The 20,223-nt window shown below is 34.3% G+C and overlaps 1 protein-coding gene across 3 annotated transcripts in view; it reads left to right on the top strand.

The window, feature by feature from the left end:
* KIF18A (kinesin family member 18A) overlaps positions 1-19,977 on the top strand; it is a 32,107-nt gene extending 12,130 nt beyond the window's left edge. For all 3 annotated transcript variants that reach the window (XM_069016497.1, XM_069016495.1, XM_069016496.1), the window contains exons 7-17: positions 225-398; positions 1,307-1,381; positions 1,624-1,733; positions 5,476-5,638; positions 6,212-6,376; positions 6,808-6,929; positions 7,110-7,348; positions 13,809-14,289; positions 14,802-14,906; positions 17,551-17,660; positions 19,387-19,977. In XM_069016497.1, coding sequence (XP_068872598.1) covers positions 225-398; positions 1,307-1,381; positions 1,624-1,733; positions 5,476-5,638; positions 6,212-6,376; positions 6,808-6,929; positions 7,110-7,348; positions 13,809-14,289; positions 14,802-14,906; positions 17,551-17,660; positions 19,387-19,535 — 1,893 coding nt within the window. In that variant the 3' untranslated portion in view covers positions 19,536-19,977. The remainder of the gene's footprint in view (positions 1-224; positions 399-1,306; positions 1,382-1,623; positions 1,734-5,475; positions 5,639-6,211; positions 6,377-6,807; positions 6,930-7,109; positions 7,349-13,808; positions 14,290-14,801; positions 14,907-17,550; positions 17,661-19,386) is intronic.
* The last annotated feature ends 246 nt before the right edge of the window (positions 19,978-20,223 follow it).

Genomic DNA, 20,223 nt, shown 5'->3' with positions numbered 1-20,223 from the left:
GACGTCAGAAAGTAACCTAGCTAATACATGTGTTGTAAAGGTGTTGAACAGTTCCAAGAGATTTAAACTGTTTGAGATGTATAGATAATTTTAAGAAAAATTACTTATGTCAAAGAAAAGTTTCATGGCTCTTTGTCATGTTTTTGTCACTCTTGAAATTCTAAGTAGACTTTTATTTAAAGTACAGTTGACTAAACCATAAAAATATATATTACTCTTTTTAGAGCAAGAAACACATTCCTTATAGAAACAGCAAGCTTACTCGTTTATTGAAAGATTCTCTTGGAGGAAATTGCCGAACAATAATGATAGCTGCTATTAGCCCATCTTCTTTGTTTTACGATGATACCTATAATACTCTTAAGTATGCAAACCGAGCAAAGGATATCAAGTCATCTGTGAGTACATTGGTATTTATTATCTCTTGTCAAAGTACAATAATGCAGTATTAAAAGAAGAATGATTTCTTTTGGAATATTATATTTTTCTTCACTTTTGTGTCAAAATTTTGTTGCATTACATCTACTTTCTTTACAGTTAACTCTTCCTTATCTAAGTGATAGGTGTAGTAGATACATAGTAGATCCTAGATCTGGCCTGAAAGCAACATAACTTTGTTAGTGAGATGATGCTGCCAGTTTGAAACAGTTTGTTTTGTGAGCATGAAATCTAGAAATAATCCTTAGCTGGTAGAATTCACATCCTTTTTTAGTACATTGCTATTACTTTCTCAAAAGTATATTAAAAAGTATATTGTAAAGTATATTAAAGATTTTCTGGCCAGTTGTACAAGAGCCAGTCCAGGTTTGTACAGGTAGAATTCAGCTGGAGTCAAGTAGCTCAGTGAGATTGTATTGATAGATGAAAAGCTGGAGTGTCCTGTTTCTGCTCTCTATTGCTTTAATTTCAGTTTTCATCATCTTTTTTTATTGCAGCTCCTAATTCTTTTTATGTAATACAGGGCTCACTGTAGTTTCCATTTGTTGCATACTTAATGGCAGCTTTTATAATAAAATGCACAAGATAGACATTAAACAGTGAAACTAATCTGAATAAATGCAAAATATGCTTGCACATGTAAATGTAATTATTTTCGGTTTGTTGAGGGAAATGTCCTGGCCATGGGTGTGCAACAGATGACAGCAAAAGCTGACAGTCTTATTCTTGTAGTGCAAGTCAGGATTTTATTAATCTCTTTCCTCATAATATAGTGTACGTGTAACTATGTAGTGCTTACACACAGTGTGTTTATTATGCATGAAAACACAAAGGAGCTGCCTTTAAATTCTAACTCATTTCTTTACAGTTGAAGAGCAACATTGTTAGTTTGGACAGTTACATAAGCCAGTATGTTAAAATTTGCAATGAACAAAAGCAAGAGGTATGTATAAAAACCTGTTGTTAAGGTTAACTGTTTATTTTGAATATAAAAAGTAGTTTATGGGATTGAATCTATAAGGTAATATGGTTCTAATGTATTTTTAAGTAAGAAAATTTTGTCTTCTGAGAGGAGTATCACCTGCTGCCATTTGTAAAGCTGTTGAATATCAGCACAGAATGATAGTTTAAAAAAAAAAAAGAAAAAACAACCTATTTCAACTAAAGGTGCTTCTTTTGGTTTAGATCCTAATGTTGAAGGAGAAACTGAGAAAATACGAAGAAAAACAAGCAAGCATTCCTGAAAATCATAATACTGCAGAACTTTCAAACAACCAGCAAGTGGAAATAGAAAGGTAAATGAATCGTATCATGAGCTTCCTTGCAGGCTGGAGTTTGTCGAACTTGTAAAAGCATTTGTAAAACAAACCTACTCTCTTCAATATTGGTTTCCTCATTTTAACGTTGCTTTACTTAGATCTTGGTATGGCTTTGCTTAACATGTTGTTTCTTTTTAGAACAATTTGGTGGTGGATTTAAAATGAAAGAGGGGGATGCAGGAAATGACATGTGACAGGAAGGAGCATATGAATGCTGACTTCTAGCAAAGCTTCTTAGCAGGTTGTGTTTGTGGGTAGGCAGAATGTAGTTTGCATAAATGACGGCAGCTCTTGCGACTGTTGGCAGACACTAATTCAAGTGGTATCTTTCCTGCAAGGTTTGAGAGTGACAAAACCTGGAAGTTTTTATACAAAGAGTTCAATTTATGTTTGTAGATTCCTTATTTTCTACTGCTTTAATATTTCTTGCCCTCTTTTTCTTCTTGGTAATGTTCCTGTCTATCTTTTCTCATGTGACCGTCTCATGAGAGAACATAAAAAGTTACAAACTAAAATGTGACGTATCAATTTGTTGCAGAAGCCACTGTATTCTATGAAGAGGGTAGGTTTTGGAGCAAAAGACTTTCAGGAGATGTGTCTCTGCATATCCCATCTCATATTTCTGACAATTACTCACCTAAGTTGATTCAGCTAACTTTTTTTTTTTTATTTAGCCTTTTGAATGTGCTATTTTTTAACCTGGAAAACTTTGAGGTGAAGTAAAAAACCATTTGAAGCAAGAGGTGTTCTAACTGTGCTTTATTTTAGTGGCATTCCAGACATTTCAATAAACCCTTTCATTCAGGTTATTTAAATTTAATTTTCAAAAGAAGTGTGGGTTTCTAAGTCATGTTGATAGTTCTGACAGTTTTCCTGCATATTTTTGCACTGTATGTCTTTAAGATTGATTTAATTTCCTGTGATTTGCCCTTTATTTCATTCTTTGTGTGTGGGAAGAGTCAGTCAAGGGCAAGGTCTCTAAAATATCTCTTCAAAAGGCTGGACATAGTCTATGCCAAGATTTTCTGGTCAGAGAGTGTTTGCTTGCATTTTATTGTTATGGAATATCCACAGGGCCACATGTAAGCCTATCCCATTCCCTCTGGATATCAGAAATTATGTGGATGTCTCATTCTTTTCTCTCCGATGAATATCCTGCCAGGTTCATCATGCTGATGGTGTAGGTAATGAGTTGATTTCTCCCACAGGTTTTGAAGGTATTGTGCTGCCTTCTCCCTTTTAGTTGGGACAGGGAAGAGAGCTGTATCCATGATCTTGTATTTCAGTCCAACTACCCATGATTTGTGTCACTTTTATCTGAAAGAGACTCACTGAGTACACCACTTGCTTCTTCAAACCTTAAAGTCATTCCTCCTTCTGCCTAAAGCTTGGAGATGTGTCATCTGCCAATCCTTCAAGTCTTGAGCCTGTTGAGGTAGCCAGTGGACATTGTCTCAAGAGCTACAAACCTTGACCTCTTTGACACTAGGTAGTATAGGGGGTTCACACCCTGGATATGCCTACAGGATAACTTTGTAATTTTTCAAGTGAAGAACAGAAGTGTGCTTATTGAAAGACTGAATCCAGCTCAGGGCAGGAATTTCACAAAGGCTTCTATACTTTATGCTATATTTGGAACACTGGTGAATATATGTACACAAGAGGTTGGTTTACCAGTCATGGCTCCTTATAAGGAGAGTATATAGAATCGGAATCTGCACCCTTGTCTGAATTATACCCAGCTTTCTACTGTGATGGAAACTGAGAGGATTCACTTTGATTCCGTATTGCTGTGTTTCCCAAGTAGCTGGGAGGAGCCATGTTTCTATGGATACCTATGGAGGACAAAAATTCTCCAAACAGTGTGCAATCGGTGGTATATTAGTATTGATAGGAACAGTGTAGGGTAAGAACTCTGATACTCTGCAGCTGACTGTTTCATTATCATAGAATCTTTTAGGTTAGAAAATACCTCAAAGATCATAGAGTCCAACCATTAACCTATTATTGTTCTGATGCCATGATGATTTTTTGCCTTTTCTTTTATACCCCTGTTATACCTTATTACAACTGCATTCTTAGTGCTTTTTGCCTACATTTTTGGACTTGTTTGTCAAGCTGAGAGACTAAACATTTTAGAAGCTTTGTAGTTAGGGATCAGTGTGCCCCAGACCCCAAGGTCCTCTCCAGAACACATTCTGTAAACTAAGATAGAACCATCCAGGGGAAGGTTCCTTGGGGAGGGGGGCTCACTTGAGCCTCCCATTGGGGAATCTTTGATAGACATGCTAATTAGTAAAACCTATAACGTTATACCAGATCTTTTGGGGTGGGCATTTTGTGGGGTGCATTCCACCGGGATGTGTGCACCTAAGGATCCTTAAAATAAATACCAAGGTAAAATCCCTTTTTCCCCTTCTAACCGTGTTTGATTCTTGATTTTAAGACCAGGAAAAAGCATCAGTTCCTTAAAGAAATAATACTTCTGAATTCTGTGAGAGTTCTAGTACACTTTTTTACCAGGATACACCAGCATTATCCTCTAGACACTTAGGGAAAACTCTTGTATTTCTAAACCTGTGGAGAAGAATTATTTTCTTAATTCTGTTTCTTTTTAAAAGGAGAGTAATAAAACACTAGAATAAAAGACTCAGTTATTCAAACTTTAGACTATGAAATAGAATTGCTACTTCTGAAACACTGGCAAAAAGTCAGTTACATGACAAGAATGTCTCTTCAACTTGTTCTGGAGTTGAACCTGGGGTTTTTTTAGCATTTTTACAGCTTTTAATTTTGTGGGGTTTTTTTAATACTAAAAACTGTATAACCTCTAATGTTGCATGTCTTTGGAACACTTGCATGTTAAGCTGTGCCTTTATTTTTATGTAAATTTCTAACAACACAGCATGTAGTGAAATACTTTGTATATGAGGTTGGTCATTATTGAGATATACAGTATCTTTTGGCCATTCTGTACTGAAACATTTTCAGTATTCAGGAGGGAAGTGAAAAAGTACCACGAGTGAAAGTTATATTGCAGTATGGCAATGCTTCCAGGTCTTCTTATTCTTGTTACTCTGACTTGTGTTGCAGACTAGGGGTAACCAGATAACTGGTTACTCAGTAACTCCTTGAGTACCATCTACCACTACTTTGGTTTTCCCCCCTATTAACCTATTATGTGTTAAAACATGATGAGTGTTCTGATTTTTCTTGTCCGTTAGTGATGAAAATTGTACAGCTGCTTCAGGGAAAGTGAGTAACTGAAGACGTTTGTGGTTTTCCTTTTTTTGAGGATAGCTAGCAGGTTCTTTGAACACTTTGTGTCTATGGCAACAGTAGTCTGATCTGTTTAATAAATTGATGTAAGAAGTAGAGAACATAGGTGTTTAGTATCTTTTGGAGTTAGAGAAAGGCATCCTAAAGCTTCTTCACATAAGTCTTTTCTTTTAAATCCCAGTGTTGTCTTCATAAGTATGACAAGGTTTATTTTTAGTGATTCCTTCAAAATTTCACATCCCATTTTCAGTTCAAATACTTAAACATTCTTACAGATTTACTGACGTTTTATTTAGTGCTCATCTATAATAGGCTTTACTCATTTCCTTTTAATTTCTTTATACTTATTTTATTAACTTGGAATTGAAAATTCCCCTACCAAAGGAGATGGGCATAAAAAGTCTTCAATACATAATTAATTATTATCCTTTGGCTTTAGATACAAAGAAATCCTTAAAAATGTGTTTGCAAACCGTGAGGAAATCAGAAAAGAATACCTCAACGTGGAAATGAAACTGAAAGAAAATACACTAAAGGAATATTACCAGAATCAATGTCATGAACAAATTCAACTGATGTGCTCTGAAGAAAGAGTAGAAAAGGTGAGTTTTCTGTAATGTAGTGCAGGGTATCATCTCTTCATTTTGGTATATTTGTGTAAATTTTGCTTAAGTAATTGTGTAATGAATTAAGGCATAAATATTGAATTAAAAATGAGACACACAGATTATCACTCCTCTATGACTATTGATGTAGTGACCTAATTTCTGAGGTAAACAGCAGAGTATAGTTGTCTTCTGACTAGAAAAGAGTGCCCTTTGCCTTGTTAGGACACTATCTTGCTCATATCCAACTTGCTGTTGCTGGGTTTGTGCCTTTTAGTTTTCATGTTTCAGAAACAGTACAAACATCAGAAGAATTTGATGTTTGAAGATAGAGGATTTTCCTTTTACCCAATGCTTTATCCTTTAGCAGGCTTTTTGTAGGACATACTGCATAAGGAAACAGAAAAATTGCTTCTTCATATTCATCCTTGAGTTACTAGGAATTATTTGGTTATGTTATAAAAGTAAGGAAAAAAAATTTTATATATAAAGAGAATTTGGTGAACATAATTTGAAAGTTTCCACCTTAAATGCTGATTATTTTGGGGGGGGGGATTTTTTTTTTTTAAGGCCACTTGCAAGCGGGATCAAAGACTTGCAGCACTTAATAGCTACTATGTACGCATGCAGAAGAAAAAGGAAGAGGAGACCAATCTTTTTGAGGAAAATACCAAATGGCTGCACCGTGTTGAAAATGAAATGCGCCTTCTGGGTCAAGAGGGGTGTATTCCAAAAGTAAAATGCCTTTCACTTTGTCGTGATTGGGGATGGGGAGGAGAATTGGAAAAAGGGTAAAACCTCTGAGTTAAGAACAGCTTAGTAATTGAAATAAAGTAAAATGTATTGGGAGAGTAAGCAGACAGAGGCAAACATCTTTGGTATGCATAGATAAGCATCCATGTGTGCCTGTTGGATTCTTAATGCTAATTGCACCATACACACTATTGGTCAAAGGACTCTACAAAGTTATATTTATGGATGTAAATAAAAATCAAATAATTCGTACTTTTCTACCATAAAACTTTATTACAGTAATATAGCTCCACTCCATCTTTAGTTTTCAATATAGGGTGATCTAATATTATTTTTAGTTTAAATTTTAGTGTCTTCCTACCAGTTTGATGTATAGCTGTTTGATTTTTGTTTTTATTCCTAATTTCCCAAAGGAACTTTGTCAAGATTTGCAGTATTGGCATTTAAACCTAGAAGTTCAGGACCTGAAAGCCCAGATTGAACACATGTTGTCTCTGGTCTCCCTTCAAGATCAGTATTATAAGCAAACAGAAAAGTAAGTATGGTTTCAGGGCAGGTGTGATAAGACTTATATTCTGACGTGTAACTTGAGAAGACCTATTTACAGAATTTAGTTTTAATTGAAACAGAAGTAAGATTTTTCTCAAACTTTTTGTTTTCTGGGTTAAAATTATGTTTTCTTAAGCAAATTGTCTTGCCTCTTGCTGTTTTACAGAGTATTAAATACTGCACTTCCAGTTCTTCGCAAGCAATACCTGATCTTGAAAGAAGCTGGGTTGACAAATGACTTAAGTGAGACTGAATTTGCAGAGGTTGAGCAACTGATTCAAAGACAAAAATCGGTAGCTTGGGCTGACCAGACTGAAGAAAAGAATCAAAATCAAAACCATGAAGTAGAAATGTCAGCTATCTTTTCATTCCCACAGCTTGTGAGCAGACAAAACACCCCATGCCGTAAGTATCAGTGCCTTATCCATATTTGGAAGTTTCAGTAATTAATAAACTACAGGTCCCTGTTTAGTTACTGTGTATTTAAAAGACGGTGCTGAATTCTGTTGCAGAACATGAGGCAGTAATCATTGCAGAAACTTTTTTAATGACACTAAAGTTTTGCCTGCAGCTCTTTCAAGAGCCATGACAATGTTCAAATGCAAATTAATTGCTATTGGCTGTTTTCACATAAAAAGTATTTTAAGTCACATAAATAGCTTTTCTGTTTACAAGCACTGTCTCCCAAAGGTCAAAGCAGCTACATAATTTCTGCAGAATAGGTAAAACTATGAAACTAAGACCTTAACTTCTTGTGTGTTTCTTTGGAATTAACAGCTTTTGCTAGCTGGTCCTGAAGAAGGAAGTCAAACTAGTAATTGATGTGGAAAAAGAATCTAAAAATTGTAAAGAGAAGGATAGCAAAGCTGAAAGGGTAGGGGGATTTGTTCTAGGTTTTGTTAAAAGTCCTCTACCGAAGTAGGTTCTTGGAATATAATTCTAAATGTTCTTAATTTATTGTATTAATTGGTTTTGGTATTATCTTTTTAGAAGATCATTCTTCCTATCAGGAGTTTCTAAATAGCAAAGAATTTCAGCTGATTTGCAGTAATGCCTAAATCTTTGTTTCTAATGAAGATTTCTTCCATGTAAAGAGTCTCTTATATATTAAATAATATAAAGTTGTAGTGTGGGAGGAAAAGATAAAGATGTTTTCTGGCCATTCATTCAATATCTGTTTCTATGGTCAAATTATCAAGATAGTCAATTCTTGTGAATCAGTTCTTGATTTCTAGTGAAAGTTAATTCAAGTTCATATGGTTTGCTAAAGCACGTGTAGTGCTTCACTCCAGGACTTGGCCTCCTTCTATCTTGTTTTTCCTTTAGCCTTTGAAACCTTTAAACACCTCATTTAAAATTCTGACCTTAATTAAAATTGTTGCTTTTTGCAGAAAATGCTAGCTTTCCAATATCTTCTCTCTTTTTTTGACACATACATTAAAAATTTAGATTAAGCTTTTGTAAGCTTCATGTAACCATAAATGTGCAATGTCATGAACAATTTAACTGTGTCAAAGAAAGCACAAGCTATGGAAACAGGTTCATTTAAGAATGTATTTGGGCATCCATTCTGAAGTGTTCATTAATGGGGAGCCATACAGTATTCAGAATTCAGACTGAGGGCTGGAGAGCTCTGACTGGTACTTGCAAGTATTTCTGTGAATGGGGAAGTTCTTGGCACTGTTTCAAGCATCTCATTTCCAGAAGCCTCCTTACTGTACATTACCACTGAGAGAATGGAATTGATTTATGGGAGAAAAAAAAAAAGGTATCTATTGCCTCCCCTTGTCACAAACATTCTGATCTGAAAAATCAGTTTTTTATTTTGTATGGCAGAAAAAATTGGGGTATAGTTGTACATAGTAAAAAATTTGATTAAAAGCAGGAAAAACACATGTCTGGAATAAGAAAGGTTTGTCTTATTAAGCAGCTCTTTCTTACTGTCTTTTCTAAGTATTTTTTCTCATGCTGTGTAAAACAGTACACCTGATCACTGGGACATGCAAAAATGCAGCCTGGATATGAGCCTTTTTCAGTTCACAGCTGTTGTTTGTGAAACTGTTGTGAAACTTGCCATCACAGTGATGATGCCTTTCGGTCAAAGGAATATTAAATAATTGAAATGCCTTGACTAGACCTCATTTGCAATTTGGAATTCCATGAGTCAGTTGTTAAAAGAATGAAAATGTATGATTAGAATTGTAATTTGATCAATCAGTGGTAGCCCAGAAATGTTTATTGAAATGCATACATTAATATTTAATTTCACTTTAGCAGAACAGCCTGGTAGACTTAATTTAGCACAGTTTCCAGAAATAATCCCCTTATGCATGTATTAGCATGAGTTCCAGAAGAAGAGAAGTCTTGGCCATTATTTTGTCCCTAATGTCAATTAGAACTAACTCAATTCATCAGAGTTGTTTTGCCATGAGCTCTGCTCACTTTTGCTGTGACTCATGTTTCACACATAGTGCATTCTGCTTCTCGTATTAATGCACAGGGCTGTAAATATCTGGTATTGCTGTGTTTCTTGTCAGATAAATCAGTACTTCTGAGTAGTCTTTTGGGACAAATGATACAACAAACTAAGGAACAAAACCACCTCATATCACTGGATGGGGGTGGTTGATCAGTGGATGATGGCTTTTATGTTTAATTTCTGAGTGAATCTCTTAAATAGTATCTTAAAGAATTTTGACAATTGTCTTTTATAAACATCAGCCTGAAATTAAGGATCAGCAAATATGTGATCTCTTCTCTAAAATATATTTGGTATAATGTTAATTTTTAAAGAGAAGCATTGTAGCTGAAAGTACTAGTTACGGAAATAAAACTTCCAAATTTTTCTTTTAAGCTACTTCATCAGGTTAACTTTGGCTGTTCTGTAAAGTACATAAGCAATTCATTTTTGTATATGAAATAAAAAATATTACTGAATTATTATGATGACATTGATGCAAAAGATTGAAGTAGCTATAAAACATGAAGTAAATATAGACTATAAACATAATTTCTCTGCCTTATTATGGAACAGGTTTGAAAATTTTTTTTTTTTTTCAATAGTTGGAGCATGCTGTTTATCTTTCAGTAGGAAAATAATGACAATACTTAGTGATTACCATTAGACATCCATTCAGGAACTGTTTAGATTTTTTCTTTAAGGAAATATTTATAGCCCTACTTGGTTCTCCACTGTATCATCTTCAGTACCGTGTATTTAGAAATTTATGGAAATAGTAGGGTTTCTGTAGCAACTTCAGTTGTCTGAGTCCCTTTTGCATAAACTTCTCAATAGTAGCTTTTAAAAGCACTTGCAAAAAGAAGCTTCAGTATCTTGCTTCCTTAATAAGATGGAAATAGAAACACTGGCACTTCTTTATTTTGTGGGTCCAAATGTTTTTCTTGCTGTATTTTTATTTACCTGAGATCATAATTGTTTGGAGCTATATACAGTAGAACAACAAGCTAAAGTGGAATTAGGATTTTGGAGTTGTTTTTGTTGCATCATATTTGGTTTATGTTACTTAGTGAAGCCAAGTTAAGAACGATACTGCTGATGATGTTTGTTTACCTGTTTACTGTGTTAGGAGCAACATAATATTTTCACAAAAAGCTATGGGGAGGGACACTTCTTAAGTACTTTATGATTTCTAACACTTTAATGACAAGAAAAGCTTGTTGTGTTTTAACTTAGTTTTACAACGAGTTTTATTGAGAAATACATAAATTTTAAAAATAGGTCTTTGTTTTTGCTAACAGCTTATAGTTGCTTTATATAGAATTCCTGCAACTATCATTATTAGTATACTTGTATTACAGTACAAAATGCTGTCCATTATAATGGAATTCATCAAATTATTTATGTTGGCAGTACCTTTGTGTTCTTTACGTATTTAGTTAATGATTTAAACGCTAGCATTTACAGTTAATTTTAAAATGCTTCCAATATTTAGGCCTGTAGAAGCTTCTAAACCTTGGCACTCCCACCAAAATGTTTCTCCATCAGACTTCCTTCTAGTAACTTTAGGACATTAGGAAAACCTCAGTGTCTTACAGTAAGCAAACTTTCCGAAACTGAAACCTCCCTGTCCTAATGTAACAATGGACTAATAGAATTCTAACCATTATTTTTCCTGAAACAGACATCCAGATGCATATAAGTAGGAGTAAAAACTAATAAATGAATATTTTAAATGTGTCCTGAAGCATTTAATGGATAGTTATTTCAAACACTAGGTTATATAAACCTTATTCTTGTATTTACGAATATAAGACATCAAAAGTCTTTTTAAAAGAGTTTTGGATTCAATTTTTGGTTGTGATGACTAGAATTTTTTTTTTAAAGATTTGTTAGTCTATTACACTGAAGTATATATTGTACTCATTAAAACAAAACTAAAAAGCAAGCACAGTAATGAAGCATAGCATTGTTGATAGTGTCAGAGAGTAGTTGTTTTAAATTGTTCATAAGTTTCTTGTCTGTTACTAAATCCTACCAAGTCTTGGAGAAATATGTCTTTATCACAATGGGCCTATTTTATTTTGGGTGGAGGTAAAGATTATTTGGGCAACATTCAGGCCCTGTTTTACTGCTATTTCCATTCCACTACTCATGGAGAATATATGAATTAACTTAGTGTTTAGATTACAATCAAGGCACTGCATGTCAGCAACCTGCTGCATTTCACCTGGTGAAAGCTGGTCATGGATTAGATGTGTTATAAGAAAATAATGTATTTTGCATTTTAAGAAAAAGTCCTTTACATACATAAAGTGAACTTTACATAGGTGCACACATAGACAAATTCACAGTTCAGTTATTTCATGTAGTCCTCTCAGGCCCAAGTTTTCTATGTATTTGTTTCTTCGAAGCTGGAAGCAACATAATAGAATTATAATCGTTCATGTAATAAAATTGTAATCATTCATGTAATTGTCCACACTACTTTTCCCATAAGCAACTTAAATATTGTTCATTCTGACACTAAGCCCCTAAGTGAGGAATAAATGTTTGCTTTGTTTTTTCAATGGTTGAATTAAGTTGAATAATTAAGTTTTCAATATTGAATTAAGTTGTGGCTACATAGAATAGACTTGTGGCCTATATCTAACCATCTCATTTACTTGCTCGTTGTACACACTTTGATACTACTTGTTCTATCCTCCTGGAACAGGTATAGGTCTCATTGTGGTCTTTAAATCCTTTGCTGTCTCTTATAGCTCTATTTTGTATTTTCTAATTGGGCATCATCTCATGTAGCTGGGTATCCAATTGTATGGCACGTCTAGTACCGAAGTGTGAAGGCAACAGTGGTGCTGAGATCATCCCTCATTGGTTTTTCTTCAGTGAAGATCTTACTTGGGCCTTTTCCCCAAGACATCTGATTTCTCAGGGTACTTGGGGAATTGGCTTTTTTAAAGCATCTTGGCAAATTGGGTTGCAGCTGGTCAATGAGGTCAAAATTAAATGGGGCCTGAGAAATGGTAAGCAGAGAAAAAACTGTGACTATTTAAGCCTTGCCTTCTGTAACAAATCAAGCTTGTGGAGGTGAAATAATACCATACATACATGTTTTTAATCAATCTTTGTCCTGTTCAAAGAATGTTTTCAGAAAAGTTGAAATGCCCTAAGTGTTAACGCATGAGAGAGAACTATAGAAGCATTCAGACTGAGGAGTTCAAACTAGCTTTCTTAGTCTGAGGCAAAAATAGAATGAAATTTAGAAGAAATAAATATTTATCAATACTGTTCTAGGAATACCATAGCTAATTCCTGAGTAACTTGCATGAATTTAAAAAGCAGGAGTTCTTTTTGCAGTTTAGTTGCTCATAGGCATGGAGTAGGCAATGCAGAAAGGAGAAGTATGAATCTGTGGCTGCCAGCTGAAGGGGAGCCAATCCACAGGCATTTTAAGGATACTAGGCTTCATTTCTTAAATTTGCACTGGAAGTTAAATATAAAAGCACTTGGAGTTTTGACAGCCCTCTCCTGCTCTTGATTTGTTTAAAAAAGAAATTCCATAGTTTTTTTGTTATTAACTGTGTAAGTCACCAGTTGCCTACCCATTTGAACAGTGAGCTGTGTCTTAAAATGATCCTCCTTCACTGAAAGCTTGAATAAAAGAAAAGCCTTTTCTGTCTTACTTTGGAGATTACCTTTATTACCACCTGCCTGAAAAGAAAAACATTATGATACTTCAAGAAAAATAGTTTAAATCAGGATGAATGAGAATGGCCAATTACACTGTATTGCTTGCTTTATTTTTGAGGGTGGGGGAAGTTATATTCTGGAGCTTTGCTCCCCACAGTTGATAGAGTGGGGTGAGAGAATCCTGGTAACTTCTTTGTTTCCCCCTTTCCAAAACCCTACTTTCTCATTTGCAGTGTCAGATAATTTTTTCCCTCTAAATGGTTCTGTATCATTCCTTTTTCAACAGTCTCAATATTCTGCAAGGTACTTGCTGGGGAAAAAATGGCTGTGATCAGGAGTCAGACGTAGATTACTTTGTTCCACCTTAAAATATGAGTTTTGTCGTGGTAGTGCAATAATTTCCAATACTCTTACTCTTCCGTTCCCTCTTGTCATGTGTCATATCTTACTTGTGATTATTTGTATAACCTCTGGGATTAACTATACCAACCTATGCATGTTTATAATACTTTGAGTGTCACAGAGCAAATACCATCTTAGACTATGCTGCAATAGAAATAATTTCACTTATATGATCAAGTTGATGTGAATATGAAATAAATAGGATTTGTAATAATTTCTGCTAATATCTCAGTAGGGAAGAGGAGGGAAAATGCAAGATTTAAGTAGTATGTACAGTTAGATGTGCTAACCATTGTTACTTACGCTTCACAGGCACCTCTTCTGGTACACCATCACAAGAAATGAATAAAAATACACAAGTATTAGAATATACAGAACCACCACAGAAAAGAACTAGGAGGAGGCTAATGGACTCTCCAGTCATAGCTCCAACTCCACCTGCCTCTAACCGATGCAGCCTCCAGCACCTGGAGGATTCTCTTGCCAAGGAAGTCTACCCTATAGTCTATACACCAGACTCTTGCAGAAAGCCAGTACAAAGCTTCTATACTCAGACTGTGGTAAAGAAGGCTTTACACCTTGCAGGCCTAGAGGAAGTCAGTGCATGTAGTACAGATATGCCAGTCAAAAAGGCCAGTATTATGGACACTACATGTGATGTAATCCCAGAGTGTGATGAAAACGTCATGAACTCAACAGTAATTCTCTATGAAGGTACAGATGAAACAACTGAAATGTCTACTTACTCATCTGTAAAGGAGTCACAGCCATGCAGCAATAGCATTGTGCAAAGGTATTTTCCTTTTATGTGGGCAAGAAATATTACCAAATAATTTAATCCTATCTGTCTTTACAGGTGGGTTTTTCCATTTATATCCATTTTATAAATAAACCCAACATTTTGAAAATCAAACCCTCAATTTTGATCAACATCAGATTCAATTCTGCCATTATTTGAAAACAGTATGTTAGTGACAACAAATGAAGTTGAAAGCTTCTCCTGTTTTATAAGATATGTACCAAAAAGAAAATACAGCATTTTTTAAACTAATTGTGGTGCCGCAGGCAAGTTACTTTCTCTAGGCCTTATGTTTCCTGTCTGTAAAATGGATACTTAACCACATTGTGAAATGCCATGCTTAAAGCTGCTGTGTATGTCTGAATTCTGCAAAGCTACCTCAACATTAATGAAACGAATTTCCAGTTTTGGTTTTCAACTTACCATATATTTGTTTACAGTTAAGAACAAATTTACTTGACTTTATCAAGAATATGTTTTACAAAAATGTAATTCCTTTATTTCAGACTTGATCTTTCTTCCTTAAGAAACAAAAATTCTGCTCCGGTATTTGAGAAGCCCTCGTATATGGCAATGACTTCAGCTGCTCAGAGAAAAAGAAAAGTATTAAGGTAGGATTAAACTAACCCTTTTATACAAAATGAGTTTTCATTTCTTATGTTCTTACTTCAGTTTCTATATTCTATTTTAAATCTGAAAGCATCTTATGCAAGTCATTTGGACCTGCATGTGACATGTTGTGATTCAAATATGTTTGAATTCAATTGAATTTTTTTTGCTTTTCCAGGTAACTTCAGTATATTTTTTTTTTTAATCTTGGTTTAAGAACTTCAGTTTTAATAATTACAAACTAATATGATGTCTTGTGTAGCTGCTTGTCTAATCAAAATAGAAAGATGGCACATAATTCTGAAAAGAGAAATTTCATCATCAATTAAAAATCTAAGTTTTTTGAAAGCATTCTGCCTTTGCTGGAACACATTAGAAACTACCAAAATAAAAAGCAGGGGAAAAAATATACATGACAATAGTTACGTGATCAGCTTTGTTTTTCTGATAATTCATTTTCTGTCTCATATATTGTGACTTAGTTTTGTGATCTGCTCTAGGAAGAACTTTCATATCATCACTTCTGGTCTATGACCCTAAAAGAGGCTTGTTAGTAGGAGCACCAGAAAAGCTGAAACTGAATAGACAATAAGTTGAATTGTAATTTTTTTGTGTGTGTATTTCTGTGGTTGGTTGGTTTTGGGTTTATTTAATATATTAAAAACCTGATTAGCTATGGAACAGCTGATGAAACAGCTGTTTTTTTGGGGTTTTTTTCCTATTTCCAAAAGCAAAAATTGATACAACCTTTTTTAAAATCATGTTATGAGTCACCTGTTGCTAAACAGTGAGTAGAGCTACTACCACACAGGTGTTATGGTGAATATCTCAAGAATGTTGGAGCAAGTCTATAGATAGATCACACAACATGGAAGAAACTTAAACACCTTTTTGTTTAGTAGCGCCTTTTTGTTTATTAGCACCTTCAAAATAGAGAATTATCCTAGGAGATCACATTCAACTGGTCTAGTTTCATGTTACTGTTCCAATTGTTATCAATTACTGTTCTAAACTATCTTGCTAGGATGAGGAATAAACTCTTTTGCTCTAGGATGAGAAAAGAGGCACTGCTCACATTTTCAAAGAGCTGATTATGAATTTAGCAAAATAAATCACCTGTTTTCTGAAACCAAGCTAGTTTTTTGTACATTCTCTCTAGGGAGAGATGGGAACTTCTGGAGCCTGATTTATCTAGACTTAAGATAAAAGTTCTCAGACAGGCTTTTAAAGTACTTTTTTTTGTAATAACTCTGTAATAATTTTAAAACATATATATATATATGCTTAATTCTTCACAAAAGACTAGCTCTTTCTGCTCACCTTGTTTCTTTTGTGTCTCAAACATATTTCCCAATTTCCAAGCTAGAATTACACTGCAGAAAAATCCCACAACTTCTATTCCTTTTATAGAGATCATTCTGCCTCAGTAACTTGTCTGTATACTGAGATTCTTTATGGTTTTGTCTAGCAGTTGATGATGAAGAGGAGGAATGAAAACACATTTGTGAAGCAGGAAAGGAATATGCTCCTACTTTTCAGAGTGTGCCTTCATTCTGTTTTCTTTTTTACTTTTTCCCTCTTTTCTCTCCTGTGCTTTCCCTGATTGAAGTGGTTCACTCCAGTCATTCATCTCTTTCTAATGTTGGAATAAAAATATAAATTTCAGTCATATTGTCCACATTAGAAGTATAATTTGTCGTATTTTGAGGATAAAGGGGTAAGAGGCAAGTCAGTCATAAGAGAGACTATTTTACCAAATAACATTACATTCTTATTGGCATAAGTTCCCTTGCAAGAAGCATGCATGAGTAGATTTTTAGGACTGGCACAAGGCAAGACTTAGTCTTTGCTGCTTGCTATATATTTTTATTTAGGCAGAAAATTATTATTAAGAAAGTGTGAGTTAGGGGACTATAAAGTGGAAATAATACAATATTTGTTACAGGAATAGGAAAAGCATAGGAACTTGGAACATAAATACAATTAGCTTGTTTTTATGAGGCTGTCTTGCCGAGTGGAACCGAGGAAGTTTGTGAGGCAGTTGCAAAAGGGTGAGATCAGATAGGTTCATAATTTTTGCTGTAGACCTTAAGTCCATGACATAAAATGCTATGGATAAAATATAGAGGTTTTGTTTTAATGAATTTGCAGCTGTAACAGTTTTCTTGCAGCCTAGTTAAAAAGTATTGTCTGCTATGAAGCCACCCCCTCCAAATATGTTGGAGGCTGTAGAAAAGTTATTGTAGCAATAAAAAAATGTGATTTGTTCAATAAACACAGCTTGGTCATTTCAAGGATTTTGTAATATGCCTTAAGATTATTTCTTAGTATAATTTGTATGTGATGACCATCAAACTGACTTCTGTAGTTTCAAAAAAAAATGACATATTGTCTTGCCTTTTAATACAAGTGGCAACATTAGTTCTTATTTTCACAGTTGAAGCATTTTTGTAAATTTTTAGAAAGGAAAACAGGGAATAGTATCCACAGATATACATAATAAATTAGCTTATTGTTTGCATTCTGTTATGATTCTATGAACACTGGGTAATATTTAAAGTATTTCTGCACACTGCAAGGCCTAAACTACTGTAATAAGCTTAGTGACTGTACTGAAAGCAAACTCCTTTCTGGCAACTTTTCCAGTTCTGCATCAAACACTGTGTTGGGCAGCCGGGAAGACCCGGTTTCTGCAAAACGCATTCGACAGGACGTCTTGTTGAGCCACGCAGCCTTGCGAGTACCCCAAGTGGCTGGTAAGTGTCAGAGCTTGAGTGGATGACACTGCATTGGTAACAGTGATTGTACAGCAAGTGCAAAATTAAGATTGCTACTCAATTTATTTTGTCAATTTAATAGCATGTATTGCTGTGATAGTATACTAAGCCATTGGTTTGAATAGTACATCCCTTTTTTTAAAAAAAAATCAGAATGTCAGTTATATAGATAGTGTGTAATCAAAATTCAAATCAATCAATCAAAAAATGAGGTTGTTGGGAAAACCTTTTCCCCAAGAGCCAAGGTCTTCCACCTAAAATAGTTTATGTACTTGCTGAGAAATTTGGTGAATTTAATTACCAATTTTGCCCAAATGTGGTTTATCAGGAAATAAAATTCTCTAATAATTTCCATGCCTGTTTTTAATTGTTTCCCTTATTTTGCAACACTACACTGATTTGTTTTAACAGATGACAGGTTTTTTCGGAGACTTATTGGTCTTAAAATTTGGGGCTATTTTGGACAAAAACAATAACTGAGGAAAAGTTATTTTGCTTCTAACATACTGCTGATAATATTAGCAAGTTCTATTCTGTGAAAGTTTGCCTCAATTATATGGCTTCTCTCTGAGGTGCATGAATCTTTTCTGTAATAAAATCAGTTACAAATAATTTTTTCAGTGAATGTTCACAAATGTCTTCACAACTTTATAAAAACCTCTGCCTTTTCTAGTGCACGGCACTAAGTTGCTTGGCACCTGCAGCAGATTTTAATGTGCTAAATCTGTACAATTTTCCTTCATCTCTACCCAATTGTCTCCTTTTCCTCTCTATCTTCAATGATAAACCTAATGATCTTCTTGGGCTGTTTAGAGGAGATCCAAAATTAGTTTTAAAATTTTTGTCTGCTCTTCTTATGAAATAGAAAAGCAATGTAAAAAATATTTCCCTTGTGTAGCTTTTTCCAGTAGCATGGGCAATACACCAGTTTTACAGCACATACATGTTTTTAAGTAAAAATTGCTGTGAGGGAGCAAGTACATACGAAAATGTCTTATTCTGCATTCATGAGAAATGTTGAGGTTGTATTACAAGAGGCTTTCTGGAAACTGAATATCTGAGTCTAAACTCTGTCTAACCAAGTTACTTATTTGGCAAATTGCATACATGGTTATATCAGTATCAATGTCTACTACAACTGACCAGGTTATGAAGTTAGCGATACTCAATCATGACTCTGGAATTCAGATACTATGTAATGCAGAGCATGTTTTGAAATGGGAATAAAGTTTTGATTGTTCAGTGTTTAACTGAATATGAAATACACTTTATTTTGAAGAGCATGCATTACAAGAGCAGAATAAACCATAACCAAATACCTAGGAGGAAAAGTTGTTTACAGATTAAAAAGACAAAACTTTCTCTAATGACATAGTGTTCATTTTTCAATCCTATTCTATAATAAGAAGTCTTAATGACATTTTTACATATTCCTACACCTTTGCATAGACCTCTGTGCCTTTTTGGTAGCATCTCAAGTCAGTTGAGGGTCTAATCATGGGACTTTCTAGACAATTAAAACACTGGATTGCTGAGCTAAAATTGATTACATTTTTGCATATTAAAATTAGGCTTTCAGTAAAGGAAAGATATGTGTAAAAATTCTTGAGCATATTCTGAAATGGTGGTCCATGTAGGCTAAATTCTACTTACGTTTATTGAATGAGTGTCTCCCTATTTCTAATAGCATTTCTTTCTTCACTAGGAATGAAAATAAAGAGCAGGAAGCAAGAACAGAATATGTCAAGAAACTTTGTTAGAAGCCTTTCTCAAGGAAATGTGCCACTGGATGTTAAATCAAGGACATCAAAAAATCTTTTACTTCATGCTTCCAAGGAAAAAAATAGGATTTAGTTCTGAGTTCATCCATATTTCCAGCAGGATGGATGGATAGCAAATGAGAATAGGGTGAATTGCGATTTCCTCTTGTAAATAGTTTTGAGAGTTTTGTGATGGAAATCATAGAAAAATTATTTTGACCCCCTAAATTATTTTCGTTGGAGTAGCTTCCTTGTGTTAACATTATTTTTCATTTTGAAGCAGGTAAAGCAGATGCTAATATTAGAACACGTTCATGCTTAGCTTTAGCATGCCAGTTTGTTCTTAGATTGTTAGCATCTATTGATGACATAAGTAGTTCCAAGAGACAGAAAAATACTTACAAAATTTTTAAAATTTTTTTATATTTCCAGTTTTTAGTCTGTTACTTGGTTGTAAATGTTCTTGTTGTGTTTTTTCAATTTAATTCAGCTGTAAATTTGTTTTTATGTTAATTACTTCAAATAAATTTTAATATTATTAAGAGCAATATAATGTGAAATGTATTTGTAGCAAAAATGTTCCTTTCTTCTCTTACGAAAAATGCCTAAATGAATTTTGACAAATACTGTTACATTGTAAACTACACATACTTATATCTTCTAGTACATTATTAATATTCAGAGAGAGAGCAATTTATATATAGTTGTACTGTAACCTTGACAGCCTGCCCAGCCTTCAGAATGTCATTTTAGTGTGTTCGGTCTGTGCAAATGCAAGCATG

This window comes from Aphelocoma coerulescens, chromosome 5 (genome assembly GCF_041296385.1).
Source record: "Aphelocoma coerulescens isolate FSJ_1873_10779 chromosome 5, UR_Acoe_1.0, whole genome shotgun sequence".
NCBI lineage: Eukaryota > Metazoa > Chordata > Aves > Passeriformes > Corvidae > Aphelocoma > Aphelocoma coerulescens.
The sequence above is the reverse complement of the archived record's forward strand: the minus strand, read 5'-3'. Positions and strand labels throughout refer to the sequence as shown.